This window comes from Molossus molossus, unplaced genomic scaffold, assembly GCF_014108415.1.
Source record: "Molossus molossus isolate mMolMol1 unplaced genomic scaffold, mMolMol1.p scaffold_m16_p_21, whole genome shotgun sequence".
NCBI classification, from domain to species: Eukaryota; Metazoa; Chordata; class Mammalia; order Chiroptera; family Molossidae; genus Molossus; species Molossus molossus.
The window spans coordinates 22103606-22118367 of record NW_023425357.1 but is presented as its reverse complement, the minus strand read 5'-3'; the positions used below and the strand labels follow the sequence as shown (position 1 = coordinate 22118367).

General features: G+C 43.7%; 1 protein-coding gene across 2 annotated transcripts in view; it reads right to left on the bottom strand.

The window, feature by feature from the left end:
* The window catches only part of MBTPS1 (membrane bound transcription factor peptidase, site 1), a 58648-nt gene that overhangs the window by 22279 nt on the left and 21607 nt on the right, over window positions 1–14762 (bottom strand). For both annotated transcript variants that reach the window (XM_036274344.1, XM_036274343.1), the window contains exons 7-11: window positions 14074–14190; window positions 13542–13609; window positions 6989–7091; window positions 4965–5116; window positions 2043–2204 (exon numbers count right to left, since the gene is read on the bottom strand). In XM_036274344.1, coding sequence (XP_036130237.1) covers window positions 2043–2204; window positions 4965–5116; window positions 6989–7091; window positions 13542–13609; window positions 14074–14190 — 602 coding nt within the window. The remainder of the gene's footprint in view (window positions 1–2042; window positions 2205–4964; window positions 5117–6988; window positions 7092–13541; window positions 13610–14073; window positions 14191–14762) is intronic.

Here is a 14762-nt window from a genome sequence, read left to right as displayed (position 1 = left end):
AGAGGGATGAGGGGAAGTGACACGTGTCCAGGGTACATTTGTGTACAGTTCTGACTTTAGAGCCATGGTAATACTTCACACACCTAATACATAACTAGTTGAAATCAAGAAGGAGGTGCAGGGAATCCAAAAAGAGATAAAAACATTAGCAGATGAATTCAACTGTATTAAAACTGAATAGCAAAACCAAATTGACAGGGTGAAGGAAGAAAAGAATTAACCTAACTTTGGAAAACAATGGGACTATATAAAGCTAAAGAGTAAAAGAACTATACATAAATATTGAACTCTAGTTAGTAAATTTGTTTTTGCAAGGGCATGGGTTAGCAATTCTAAAACCACTCAGTATGTATATACTAGGACTGAGCCAGTAAGTAAATTTACTGTGGGTAACGAGAGCCGGGTTTCTCACTGTTGCAGAAGAGTTACAAATATGGAGAGGGGAGACTAGACTGAGAACCATGGTGTGGGTGGGATCAGGAGATAAATGAACTCATGTTTTCAGTATACCTACAGATACGTATATCAAGACACAGGTACAGATGTGTGAGCACAGAACATTTCTTAGCTGTCTGCTGAAAAGGCCTAGAGACAACTACGAGCACGGCTGCAAGGAGCACACCTAGTGCCCAGGTCTCGGCTTCTAAACACCTCTCTCCAGTCAAAGAACCTAGGCTGCTTGGAGAGAGAACTGACACCGAGGCTGGACATGGAAATGCTCTGATGCCAATGCAAATGAACTTCACCAGTAATAAGAGGGAAAAAAACCAAGGAAGCGTCCCTGATTGGAGGAGACCAAGGGGATGCTAAATACAGTGTGGAATGCTAACTGGACACTGGGCCAGGAAAAGGACAGGAGTGAAACACAGGAAAAAATTGAATACACTCTATAAATTAATCAATTTCCAGGCTTTGAGGCTTATATGACAGGGTGGGGAAAAAGTAGTTTTACAGTTGTTTGTATGAAAAATACAATAATATGCCCTGGTTAGTTTGGCTCAGAGGTTAGAGCATCAGCCTGAGGACCAGAGTCACAGGTTCAATTCCAGCCAAGGTCACATACCTTGATTGTGTTCGTCCCCGGCCCTGGTTGGGGTTGTGCAGGAGGCACAATGTCTCTCTCACATTAATGTTTCTTTCTCTTTCTATCCCCCTCCCACTCTATCTGAAGATATCTGAAAAAATATCCTTGGGTAAGGATTAAAAATAAATAAATAAATAAATAATCATACAAGAAGAAACTTTTGTTCCACACTCAAAACTGTAAACTTACTTTGGCCCACCCCTGTATGGCTATGTGAGATGTTAACATTAGGGATAGATGGGTGAAGAATTCATGGATCCTCATGTACTATTTTTAGAACTTTGTTGTAAATCCAGAAATCATTTTAAAATACAAAACTTCTTACCAGAAACACATAACCTCAACCTAATCATGAAAAAGCATCAGATAAACCCACATCAAGAGACTGTCTATAAAATAAGTACCCCATACTCCCGAAGAAGTCAGTCATGAATGACAAAACAGATGAACTGTCAGAGGCCAGAGGAAACCAAGACATGACCACTAAAGGCAACGTGGGCCTGGACCCTGGACTGACAGAGAACACAAGGGGCAAAGTGGCGAACTGTGAACAAAGCCTGCAGTGTAATTACAGGACAGCATCAGTGTACGTTTCTTAGTTTTCAGTTACATTATGGTCATCTAAGATGCTGGCATTAGAAGAAGCTCAACCAAGGGTGTATGAGAACTTTCCATACTATTTTTGCAAATTTCTGTGAACGTAGGATTATTTTAAAAGAAAGTTTTAATAGGAAATCATTGTTTTAAACCGTTCATATTAAAAGTAACAGAACATAGGAAGTGTCAAGCAAGTTCTGCCAGCTGCACCGAGTAGGAGTGGCAGGGTGACGCTCTCCACCGGTCTGAGTGTGTGATCAGTGACTGGTTCCTGTTCGCAGGCTCGGATTTTGTGCAGAAGGAAAAACACCCTCAAAACCCAGCGAAGAGAAGGGCCTATTCAGAAGGAAAGCATACTGACCTTGCCTGTGGTTTGTAACTGTTGAGGATCTGATAGGCTCTGAGGAGATCCAGTTTGCCGTGGCCTTGCTCAAACATATTGACACCAGGAAGCCTCCGCGCTGATGCAATCAGGGCCTGCTTCATACTGGCCGGATTCACCAGTTCACGTTTCTGGACTGTGCTGAGGGAAAATCATGCATTTGCTCATTTTCTCATAAAAGAAGTGAAAATCTGATTCCTAACCTGTAAATGTGCAAACGTGACCTCCAATCTTGTTCTGTCTGTGCGAAAGCGTCTTTGGTAGGGCTCGTGCCAAGACGAGAGTGAATGTGTATTCATTTCTGACCAGGCTTGGGAGTGACCTGTTATTAGCCTTCCACGTGGCCTGTGAGAACAGTGACTCACAGGGCTAGTACCTGTTTATACTAAATGGATCAGAAAAACATATTTTCCCAACTCAATTGAACTTACAGGTCGTAGGAGGCAAGAATAGGTTAGAGGTACTGGCTCCTCAGGGGAAGCAAGGAGGAAGAAGACAAGCTGGGACATGACCTAGGTGGGAAAAGGAAAGGACAACACATGGGTCCTGGGAAGGGAAGTCGATGCAGGACGGGCAAGAGGCACAGCATCTGAGTGAAGCCCACCACTATGCAGCAAAGCCCTGCCTTTTTGGTTCTGGAAGCCAGTGTGTGATGCTCACCCTGGTGGACAAGGTCTGACAGGACTGTGCAGACCTGAGGCCACCCTGAGACTTTCCTCAGCAGGATGCATCTGGACACACTTGAACACTCAGCTCTATTTGGCAAGGAACTTGGTGACACCTAGGCAGTAGCAACCTCTTAAGAATTCCAGCATTAAAACATTCATTGTTGCATGCATACTATTTATTATAAACGCACATTTTTAGCTCTAAATGCAGGGAAGAAAATTGAGTAAACGAAAAAGAAAATCTTCCTCTCCTTTTCTATAATGGTGGTTGGTCCTGGAGTGCAGGCAGGTTTTTCTAACAGGTGTAAAGGGGGAATCTGACATAAGAAGTCAGAGGACATATGCCCTGGCCGGTTTGGCTCAGCGGTTAGAGCGTCGGCCTGCGGTCCTGAGAGACCCGGGTTCGGTTCCCGCTAAGGGCACGTGCCTTGGTTGCAGTTTGTCCCCGGCCCTGGTTGGTCGTGTGGGTGGCAGCCACTCGGTGTGCTCCTTTCACATCGATGTTTCTCTCTCTTTCTCTCTGTTCCTCTCTCTCCCTCCCGCTCTACCTGAACAAAAAAATGGGAAAATGTCCTCGGGTGAGGATAAAAAAAAAAAAAAGTAAGAGGATATAAAGGAGGACTGATTCTCAGTGACAATAAGAGACTGCTAAAAGCTCAGCTGTAGGTCAACAATCTTCCCCTCTTCCTGCTGATGAAGCAAGACCAAAGGTTAGGCTCTAGTTCCTCTCCAAACACTGGGAGGCTGGAAGCTGAGGAATAACTTCCTTGTTGCTCAGTATCTGTTCTGAGGTATGTGTCACGCCGTAAAAATATTTCTGAACCATCGCAGTGGCATTTTTATCTGCTGCAGGAAGATGAGGAAAGTGAAAGATCTCCTCGACACTGAAAATACCTGTGCTCAGAGACGCCATGGAAACGGAGAGCACACCTGCTCTTCTCCCCAGCATCTGACAGGGAGACTGACAGACCAGAGTGGAGCCCAAACCACATTCCTGCTCACAATGATGGCAAGCGGGAGCCTAAGCCAGTATTTTGTTTCACAATGAACAAGAATGGAAACAAAAGCCCTAGTGAGCCAGGTAACTCCACAGTCTGCATTCCCTTCCCTCTTCTTTCACTGTAAGTAACACAGTGGTGAGAAAAACAAATGGAACAGAATCACAATGTTTCCAACAGGCATATGGTTATTCTCCAAAGACTACTCTTGCCAATGTCAACAATTTCAAGAATTTGGCTCTGAACTATAGGGAAGGATGTAAAAAGAGAAAAGAGGTAAATATCAACCTTTATGAAGGATTATTAGTAAGGAACATCTCTGGCATTAGAAGCTAAAATCAACATATATGTATTTACTTTTAAAGACAGTTTTAAATATAAAAATATTTACTATCATTTGCCTGTTTTAATTTAATTCTAAAATGAACATAGAGTATAACTTTGAAAACTGTAGTTTTGTGTTATCACAACACAGAAATTCAACTAAAGCCTCATCTATATAGAAAGTGTTTTTTTTTGGAGCGGAGGCATTAAAATACAAAATAAGTACTGGCTCCTAAGACACCTTTTAGAATTTTGAGGGTAAAGCACCACGGCCTATTTGACCAAGTCAGAGCCCGTGCGCATGAATTCCAGTCGAGTATCTCTGAGTACCTCCAGTTTCATTAACTGCAGAATTAAGCTCCAGTCCAACTGTAGATGGGATTCAACAAGAGAGAGAGGAGATAAATACACCGAGAAACGTGTCTCATGAAGGTGTGTCAGCCTCACTGCCCCGTTTGGCACCTCCTCAGTGAACAGAGAACACTAAAAGGGGAATCTGCCTGATATGCACACTTTTTTGGATATAAGAAGTACAGACATTGCACAAAAGTGATATAAAAGCAAACAAAAACGGGGACACAGGGGCATAAGAATCTCTGTACTTTGTTTTTTGCTGTGAACCACAAACTGCTCTAAAAAAAAGTCTTAAAAAAACAAAACAGACCTCAAACATAAAAAAAATATTTTGTCCTTATATGTTGCTTTATGGTCTAGAGTTTAGAGTGTTCCCATGTCTGTCCACTAATTCTCACAAGAATCCACTATCAAAGAATGGACTCTGACCTCTTAGGTAGAGATGAAGAACAGATGGAACAAGGTCACACAATGTGCTCCAAAATTCTAAGTTGCTGACAAGCAAGACTCAGATTCTGGTCTGTGGCATTACCTCCTTTCTGCCAGGTAACACTCACCTTACTAGCAAGGTGACAGCGCCCGCGACCACTGGAGAAGCCACGCTGGTCCCCGAGAGGGCCCGGCAGCCCCCTTTCATTCCAGAGCCCCTCACTCCAGCACCATAGGTGACAATATCAGGTTTCACACGGCCATAGCCTCCTGGTAGCTCCTATAAATAAAAGCCGGTTGTTTTCCACCACAGCACACACATGGGCACACTGAACAGAAATATAGGCTATTTAAATATAGTGTAATCTCAGTAAGGTACCGGTTTTAGTCTGAAATTCAAAGTAATACAGAAAACAAGCTTAAATGATAATGTAGAAAATACAATTATTTTTAGAGTGTTTTATAATAACCAGTGTAACAGTAATGCCATAAAGCAATTAAAAGTGAGTATTTTTCATTTTGTTAGCATGCCACAATAGAAACTGAAAACTGGTTTATCTCTAAATAACTTAAAAATTAGAAATATCTTAGAAAAATCAGAGAATTAAAAATTAGGGAAAAAAGAAAAATTTTTTATTAAGAAAAGTACATAATATAACCCTGAAATTTCCTGGAAATGGAGGCAAAATGAGAATTACAACAGGATCTTGTGTTCTGTAGAGAGAAGTAATCCAATTGAAGTGGAATATCTTTCATGGCAATGAAACATAAATGGACTTTGTATCGGCTATGTGGGATACTACCTAAAGATACCTTCAACTACACGACAGTGCATTCTCATTCCGTGAAAGCCTTTCCGAGGGAGGCAGAGAGACAGCAATCGATGGAGGGGTCGTTTCCAAGTGTTTAGCAGTAGAGAAAGTGCTGAGGGAGCACAGATGAACAGGAAACACACCCCGGAACTGACTTTCTCAGCGTGCGATCTACCAGACTGGCGATAACTGACATCATCAAGAAGAAGGCATCTCAGTGCCGAGGTGTGAACCTGAACCCACTGTGGCGCCAACTGAAAATGGTGCCAGGAGGAGATACCGTAGAGGGAGAAGGCCACCCCATAACATGGTGCCAGCTGGACAAGGCCACAATGTTCTCAGGAGGCTGTGGCTCTTTCCTGGGATTTCCCAAGACCTCAAAGCTTGGCACCCTTGAGTCAGAGCACCCAAGAGGTGATGTGACCCTGAAGACTGCGCGGGGTGGGCAAGAGTGCCCAGTGCTGCCTGAGGGAGCATCTAACTTTGACTCCTCTTCTGTTCTGATGGGTCGAGGATGATGAATTAGCTGCATGACTAAACCCAGAGTCACTGAATTAACACATTGCGTACCGCATAGAAATCTCTAAGACATATGCCAGGGACCGCACGTTTTTGGGCAAACTGCACATTAGGTTCTGAGCTGCACTCATTTGAACCAGCAGATATCCATTCCCTAGCTACTTCAAGAATATAGAACGGTGTGCTGTTTTTCGAACATCAACCCTCAGGACAAAGAGTCACAAATACAATAATCCTGCATTACCCTGAGTTTCAAAAACTGAAATAGCTAATGCAAGTGCAAACCCAAGTTAACTCATGAGCGGTCCGCAACGTTTGGGCAGGAAAACACGAGTTAACTCATGAGCGGTCAAAAATGTGTTAACATGCTAGAGTTATTTCCATTTTGTCCAGCTAAATACAAACATTTCTGTTAGCAGAGTTAATATTAAATTCTTCTCACTGGCTTCTCTTGCTTCTTAAGGTAAAAACAAAAATCATCTCATCTAGCACCAAAGAGGTCTGCTCACCTTCCTACTAGTTAGGATAAGTGGGCATGAATCCAGTTGACCTAAAAAGTGAGTCAACTCAGAAGTTAAAAAGAAGTGGAACCAGGAAACACCACTCAGAACTGGCCCGTGCTTGATGCACCACAGTCAAGTGGCAGACGTCAAAGGGGCCAGATCTCTTGTCCTCATGGCTGGACAAAAGTACCCACAGATCTGGCCATGCCATCCATGCATGTTAGGGTTGGGCTTACAAGCTGCTTTTCTATCTGCACACCAAAAGGCTCTTAGACAAACAGTTCCTTTAGGCACATTTGACCAATGAAAAAAGCCTACCCAGGTAGTCATTCCCCTTGAAGAGAAGCGCGCGATGTTATCCTCAAAGTCAATGCCACCTACTCCAATCACATCCATTTGATCAGCAGGATTATTCAGAGTGCTAAAGAGGCACAAAAACACAAGGAAAGATAAATAATTTCATATGAATAATTCAAATAAGGGCAAATCCTCCTAGAAAAATCCAAGATGGGATTAGGTTCTTCTGGGATAAGACGTGCAGCTGGGATGACTGTTGCTCCTTACAGCTGTCCCGTGGAAGGCCATGCTCACTGCCACCCTCATGCTGGCTGACATCATTTCCTTGCACCTGGAATGCCCTTTCTTGCTTTCCCTCCCTGTCAACTTATCATACTTTGGCCCAAGACTTACTTTTCCCTCACTACCTCAAGGCTTGAGGGAATCCCTCTTCTCTAGCTTCACAAGACTTAACACTATGACAATTCATCACCCACTTATACATTCTCACATCACTTTTAAATTGTTCCAAGTGTACTCATCTCGCCTCCCCAATTAGATCCCACGTTCCTCCGGGAAGGAACTGTAATCACACATTTGCAGCTGCCAGAGTTAGGAAGTTAGTTTTCACTGATCATTGGCAGGGTGTTCCACCTTCCTCATGGGGAAACGTGGGGATGGCTATCACTACTCCGTAATCTTAAGCTCCTCAAAGGGAAGATGCAAGGAAAAAAACCATAGAATTCTCTTCAATACCTCAAGTGTACTAGATCTGCAAAGAAATTACAGTTAAGTCAATAATGAGAAAAATGCGACTTCCAGTCAAGATGGCGGCGTAGGTAAATGCAGTATCGCGTCCTCCCACAACCACATCAAAGTTACAACTAAACTACAGAACAACCATCATTCAAAACTGCCTGAAATCGAGCTAAATGGAAGTCCTACAACTACGGAATTAAAGCAGCAGCCACATCAAGACTGGTAGGAGGGGCGGAGTGGGATGGGCTGATCCCACACCCACGTGTGGTGGATAAAAATCAGGAGGACACTTCAGCTGGGAAGATCCTTCCTGAGGACTGAGGGGTCCCCATCCCACACCAGGTGCCCCATTCAGGGTTCTAGTGCCAGGAAGAGAAGACCTCATCATTTCTGGCTGGAAAAACCAGCAGGAACTGAGGCTCAGGGAGGCTGAGGCGGCTGGAGCCCCAGGCAGCTCCTTAAAGGGCCCGCGCACGGACTTATCGGACTCACTCCCTCTAGGCTTGGAGGGGAGGCAGCTCGAGGGGCACCAGAGACATACAGGGAAGAAATGAGCTGTTTGGCACTGGAGCGAGGGCTGGAGAGGGGGCTTTCTCAGAGGCTTTTGTTCCTTTGGTGAGCCCTTCCCGGGGGCAGCAGACAGCCGCCATATCTGGGACTCCAGCAACCTGGCTCACACTGGTAGCCCCGCCCTGCTGACTCCCTGAGGCCCCACCCCGCCCCACACAACTTTCAGGCCCACCCAAGCTGTTGCCAGGTGCTTAACCATAGGATTGGCCTGTATTGGATCCTGCTTCAGGTTTTCCTAAATTCTTTCAAACAAGCAGCATCTGGTCTGAGCTAGCCCCATACCTCTCGTTAAGTAATACACTGAAACAAACACAGGGAGGCAGCCAAAATGAGGAGACAAAGAAACAGGTCCCAAATGAAAGAACAGAACAAAACCCCAATAAAAGAACTAAGCAAAATGGAGATAAGCAACCTAACAGATACTGAGTTCAAAATACTGCTTATAAGGATGCTCAATGGACTTAGTGAGAACCTCAGTGAACTTAGGGAGGGCCTCAAGAGCATAAAAAAGGACCAGTTAGAAATCATGGATACACAGTTAGAATTGAAGGAGGCATTAACTGAAATAAAGAATAATTTACACAGCTTCAATAATAGAGTACGTGAATCCAAGGAGCAAACCATCGATTTGGAATATAAGGAAGCAAAAAACACCCAATCAGAATAGCAAAAAGAAAAAAGAATCCAAAAAAATAAGGATAGTGTAAGGAGCCTCTGAGACAACTTCAAGCGTGCCAACATTCGCATCTTGGGGGGCCAGGAGGAGAAGAGAGAGAACAAGAAATTGAAAACCTGTTTGAAACAATAATGGCAGAAAAGTTTCCTAACTTGGTGAAGGAAACAGACAAACAAGTCCAGGAAGCACAGAGTCCCAAACAAGATGAACCCCAAGAGGCCCACACCAAGACACATCATCATCAAAATGCAAAAGGTTCAAGACAAAGAGAGAATCTTAAAAGCAGCAAGAGAAAAGCAGTTAGTTACCTACCTACAAGGGAGTTCCCATAAGGCTGTCAGCTGATTTCTCAAAAGAAACTTTGCAGGCCAGAAGGGACTGGCAAGAAATATTCACAGTGATGAAAAGCAAGAACCTACAACCAAGATTACTCTATCCTGCAAAGCTGTCATTTAGAATCAATGGACATATAAAGAGTTTCCCAGACAAGAAAAGGTTAAAGGAGTTCATCACCACCAAACCGTTATTATATGAAATGATGGCCTTTTTGAAGAAAAAGATAAAATATATGAACAAACAAAATGACAATACATATCTATCGACAATGGAATCTACAAACAAAATGAACAGGCAGAACAGAAACATTCTCATAGATACAGAGAACATTTTGTTGGTTGCCAGATGGGAAGGGGTTTGGGAGAATGGGTGAAAAAGGTGAAGGGATTAAGAAGTACAAATTCATTGCTAGGCTGACAAAACCTCAAAGGGAAAGGGGTTGGGGGGTGGGAAGAAATAAAGCAAAGAACTTATATGCATAACCAATGGACACGGACAATAGTGTGGGAAAGGCAGGAGGGGGGCAGGAGTGGGGAGGAGGGGGTCAACGGGGGAAAAATGAGGAACATCTGTAATACATTCAACAATAAAGATTTTTTAAAAAATGATAATGAGCCCTGGCCGGTTTGGCTCAGCGGTTAGAGCGTCCGCCTGCGGTCCGGAGAGACCCGGGTTCGGTTCCCGCTAAGGGCATGTACCTCGGTTGCAGTTTGTCCCCGGCCCTGGTTGGTCGCGCGGGTGGCAGCCACTCGATGTGTCCCTTTCACATCGATGTTTCCCTCTCTCTCTCTTCCTCTCTCTCCCTCCCACTCTGTCTGTACAAAAAATGGAAAAATGTCCTCGGATGAGGATAAAAAAAAAAAAAAAAGAAAATAAAAAATGATAATGAGAAAAATGTTTAAATTATAAGATCAAGATATAAATCAAGATGCAACTTAACTAGTTGAAAGTATAAAATGACCAGTTATAAAACTGCATTTCTGAGCTTTATCTATTACATTTTGGTAGCTCTACTACCACAGAAATGGACTCTGACAATTCAATAACCAAAACTGATTACAAGTGGCTTAACTGACATTAGTAGCAAGACTACCTACAGGATGTGCTTTTAGCCAACTTTTTTTTATTTTTTATCCTCACCCGAGGACATTTTTCCATTTTTTAAATTCAGATAGAGTGGGAAGGAGAGAGAAGAAGAGAGAGAAACATCGATGTGAAAGACACATCAAGTGACCGCCACCCACATGACCCAACCAGGGCCGGGGACAAACTGCAGCCAAGGTACATGCCCTGAGCGGGAACCAAACCCAGGTCTCTGTGGATCGCAGGCTGATGCTCTAACCACTGAGCCAAACTGGCTAGGGCTTAGCCAACTATTTTAAACCACGCTGAGTCAACCGTAGTACTGCCTTCTTAGCCCACTGGACACTGACATGGTTGTTCAGAGGCACCAACAGTGATATTTTACTGGCTGATGCTAAAAATGTACAAATTTTTATGAAATCAAGGAGTGGAGCTTAGAACAGAAGTCACTGACAAAACTTCCCACTGTAGTTAACGCAAGAAAAGCGACCTTCTCGCCCTCCTTCTACCTGTCAATCCCTGTAATACTTAGTGTGCTGTAAACCCTTCAAATATAAGGGAAAGCACCAAGAAATCTGTCTGGTGGTGAAAGGGGAATGCTGCAGCTGCAGACCCCCTGCCCCATGAAGTCTAAGAGTCAAGGGTGCAGGGCCCCGAGAGGGGTCACAGCGAGGAGTATCTGGAGATACAAGCATTATTTCCAGTGACTGCCAGTTCAATGCCTGCAATAAGTGACTCACCAATTTGGGTACATTACTGTCATCGAACTACTCAACGCCCAAGCAGTAAGCCAGAACATCACAAGCTGTGCCTCACTGATTACATGCCATTCCCAGCACTATAAAGCAGCTGGCAGGTGCCAGATCTCCATGCAGCTCCATGGGCAGACAAAATGAGTGACACGGGGCCCTCCTCCCCAGGGTGCTCCTCTAATACACTGGAAATGAACAACTCTTTGATCAGAAACCACTAAGTGTGACTGCCCACAGAAGTCACAGGATTTCACAAGAGTGACTAGTGTGTGGTCAAGCAGCCAGAACGGCATGTGGAAGAGCTGGAAATCCAGAGGTGTGGACAGAAGAAAGGCAAGCTAGGAGGGTTGGCTGCAGGGACAGGTGATGGAGACTGGGATAAACATGGTCTCCACAGGAAGACCCAAGAGGAGACTGGACCCCAGGAAGATGTACACGCAGTGGTGGAAAATAAAGCTGAGCCAACAGCTTCAGGCTACAGTTGCTGAACTATGGCAGTTCGGCACCTGTTCTTGTAAAATAAAGTTTTACTGGAACATGATGACGCCCGTTTGTTTACACACTGCAAGGCTGCCTTCACAATATAAGGGCCCTTGAGTAGCTGTAACACCACATGGTCCCCAAAGCCTAAGAAGCATTTACTATCTGATCCTTTACAGAAAAAGTTTGGTGACTTCAGGCTAGAATATTGAGGACCTTAAAAACCAAGAAGAAACATTTGGATTTGATTAGGCAATAATCCACTGCAGAATCTGGAATAAGAAAACTGCTAGACCTGTGTTTTAACAACAGAAACACATCCCAAAAAGGAAGAAAAAGAACAGCCACCACGTATAGAGGCCCAGTATTCATGGTGTTTTTCCTCCGCTGTCTAACTTCATCCTCAAAACCAACTGGGGTGGGTCTCCTGCCCACCTGTGACAGGTGAGGAGCCTGAGGCTCAAAGACTGAAAGTCCCATAGCCTACCAGGGGCAGGTGGGACTAGTCTGGCTCCACACCTGCGCTCTTTCCACAACCCCATGTCTCCCATGAAGGAAGAGTTGGGGTGGGAAAAGACTGAAAGCAGAAGATAGGCTAGGAAACCACCTCATGACCTGATGACTCTGAACTGATGAGGGCTGGCCTTGGGTGGAGACATCAGAAATGGAGAAGTGGCAAGCATGAGAAACGTTTGAAATGGAAAACAAGAAAACCTGATGAGATTACTTAGAAATTGGTGTTTTTCACTGCAGAACTATAGTTAGAATGTGTTTATGCCACCTATGAGTCAAATATTACTGACACAGAAAAATCCAATAGCTTGGACCCCTTACAATGAGAGAATCACTGACTAAAGAACTATTAGGTTAGAAACATGACGGCCAATACACATGGCTGCTGGCCTATAAAAACATTCATTTCATATATTATTCAGCCTAACCCTATACCCTGAACCCTTTGCACAAGCTCAGCCAGTCCTCAAGGCCACTGCTGTCCCCAGCACGCACTCCCAGGGATGTGACTGCGAGACACAGTGAGTGTTTCTGAGGCACCAGCACACACGCTCGCTGTGCGCACACGCAGACACACACATGTGGGAGGAAACGCATACACTGGTCTCTATTTCTACTGGGTTATGGCACACTAAGGGCAGACTCTGTATTTTCTCCGTTTCCTTTGTGGTGACCTCAAACTCTCTGTCATTGCAGCGAACCACACACATCCTGGGTACCCAATAAAGGAGGGTGACAAATCCTATTGCAAAAGCATTTGGCACATGAGATTATTTATATACATTACCTAGAGAATAAAAATTGGAGCTACAGATAGAAACAAGACTGGGATCTCTAACCAAAGTTGTTGCCCGCGAGTCAGTGACTAACGTTCTGCATCTCACGCTGCTTCAGCCCGCCACACCAGCACAGCACAAAGGACCGTTTCCATGACACTGCTCTCTCTGCCTCCCCATCAGATCCCGCGTCCATCGCCAAAGCACCATCTGTGTCTATTATGCTGCTTTCTCTGACGTTTCGTTGTGTTTATTCCTTATCTTTCCTAAAGAGGCAGACCCTCATCTACCTACCTCCTCCTTGTACCTTGTACAAAGTGGGTCTCAATAAATACTACAGAACCCATTTATTTCTAACAGGTTGACTTTCCTGATTTTGAAAAATAAATAAATAAAAACCCCAAATTTCTATTTATAGCAAAGTAAAAATGAAACAGAAACAAGACTGGCCTTGAGTTGACAACTGCTGAGGCAAGGGTGGTACCTGAAGTTCATTATGTAGCCTGTTTCTTAATATGTTGAAAATTTCCATATAAACAGTTTTAGATGTAACAGGTACAGATAAATACAGACACAGACAGACAACAGTTTTTCAGCCATTTCAGGGGGAAAAAACCACCCCTAAGTTCATCCCTACTGGGGATACTTACCCATAAAGAGGCCCATCGTTACCGATAGCAGAAACCATGATTACGTTGTTAGCCGTTAATTCCCACACCTACAAAATTAGCAAGCATTTATTTATAGAAGTATAACACTTTTAAACAATCAACAGATAATTGTCAAAAAAATAACCACAATTTTGAAAAAGTCTTAAAAAAGAAGCGTTCCCCCTGAAAATGTACCATTGGACCCTTATAGACATGAATGTGTTTGGTAACTGGTATGTTAAGAGATGATAAAAGCCAGGACGTAGGACTGTGCAGCACATGGAGTAGACACTGGCTTTCCAGGCATGTTCAGAAAACATGCGTTATGTGTTTACATGAGAAGGAATCAACAAGGAGTCATGTGCTACTCCCGGTGCAAGTCACTAAAGCTCATGTCATCACATCTGTCATTACAAAGCAGTCACCTCGTGGGTGGCAAACCACCAGCACCCTGGGCATAAAGCACTCAAAGCAGGGCTTGTGAAAAGGAGCCATCACCAAATGCAATGTTCTGTGCAGTGACAGGACCAACCTTGTCAACGAAGGGATGGTCCATGAAGTCAGGGCCGCCAATGCTGAGGTTGAGCACGTCGATCTTCTTTAGGATGGCATAGTTGAAGGCATCCAGGAACCAGGAGGTGTAGGACACCTAGTTAAAGTGAAGACAGTCCTCAGGTGTTTCCATGAAAGTCTCAGAGTGTCACAACAGAGTTTTTCATTTTAAGGGTCAGTATAAACTCTTGAGCAACATGAAGAATTAACTTAAATTTCAGAAATAAATCCCAAGAATACATAATGCTCTGAAATGTAAATTACTACATCCAGAAATTCTAAGTCCCTGGAGGGAACCAGACTTCAGCGAGCTTGTCTATCTCTCCAAGTGAAAGGTGCAGCTCCCAGCCTTAAAGTACACCTTCTGAGGCAAAATCCCAAACTTCTAACTGCCCCCTTATAAAACTCTTTAACCTAAGACACTTGTATTAAGTCAAGTTTATTAAACTAAATAGTTTAATGTATTTGTCTAATAATCTTTCTTGCTAAATAGGCCGAAGGATAAATGGCATCAATAAAAGTTATTTCATATAATTATTACTTTGATGTTCAATTCCTCCTAGTTTCCCGACAGAAGTTAAAGTACTTTGTGTGTCACCATTTATAAAATACAAAATTAAACTTACAATGGAAAGAGAGTGAGTATAATAAAGAAGAATCATGTTTTTT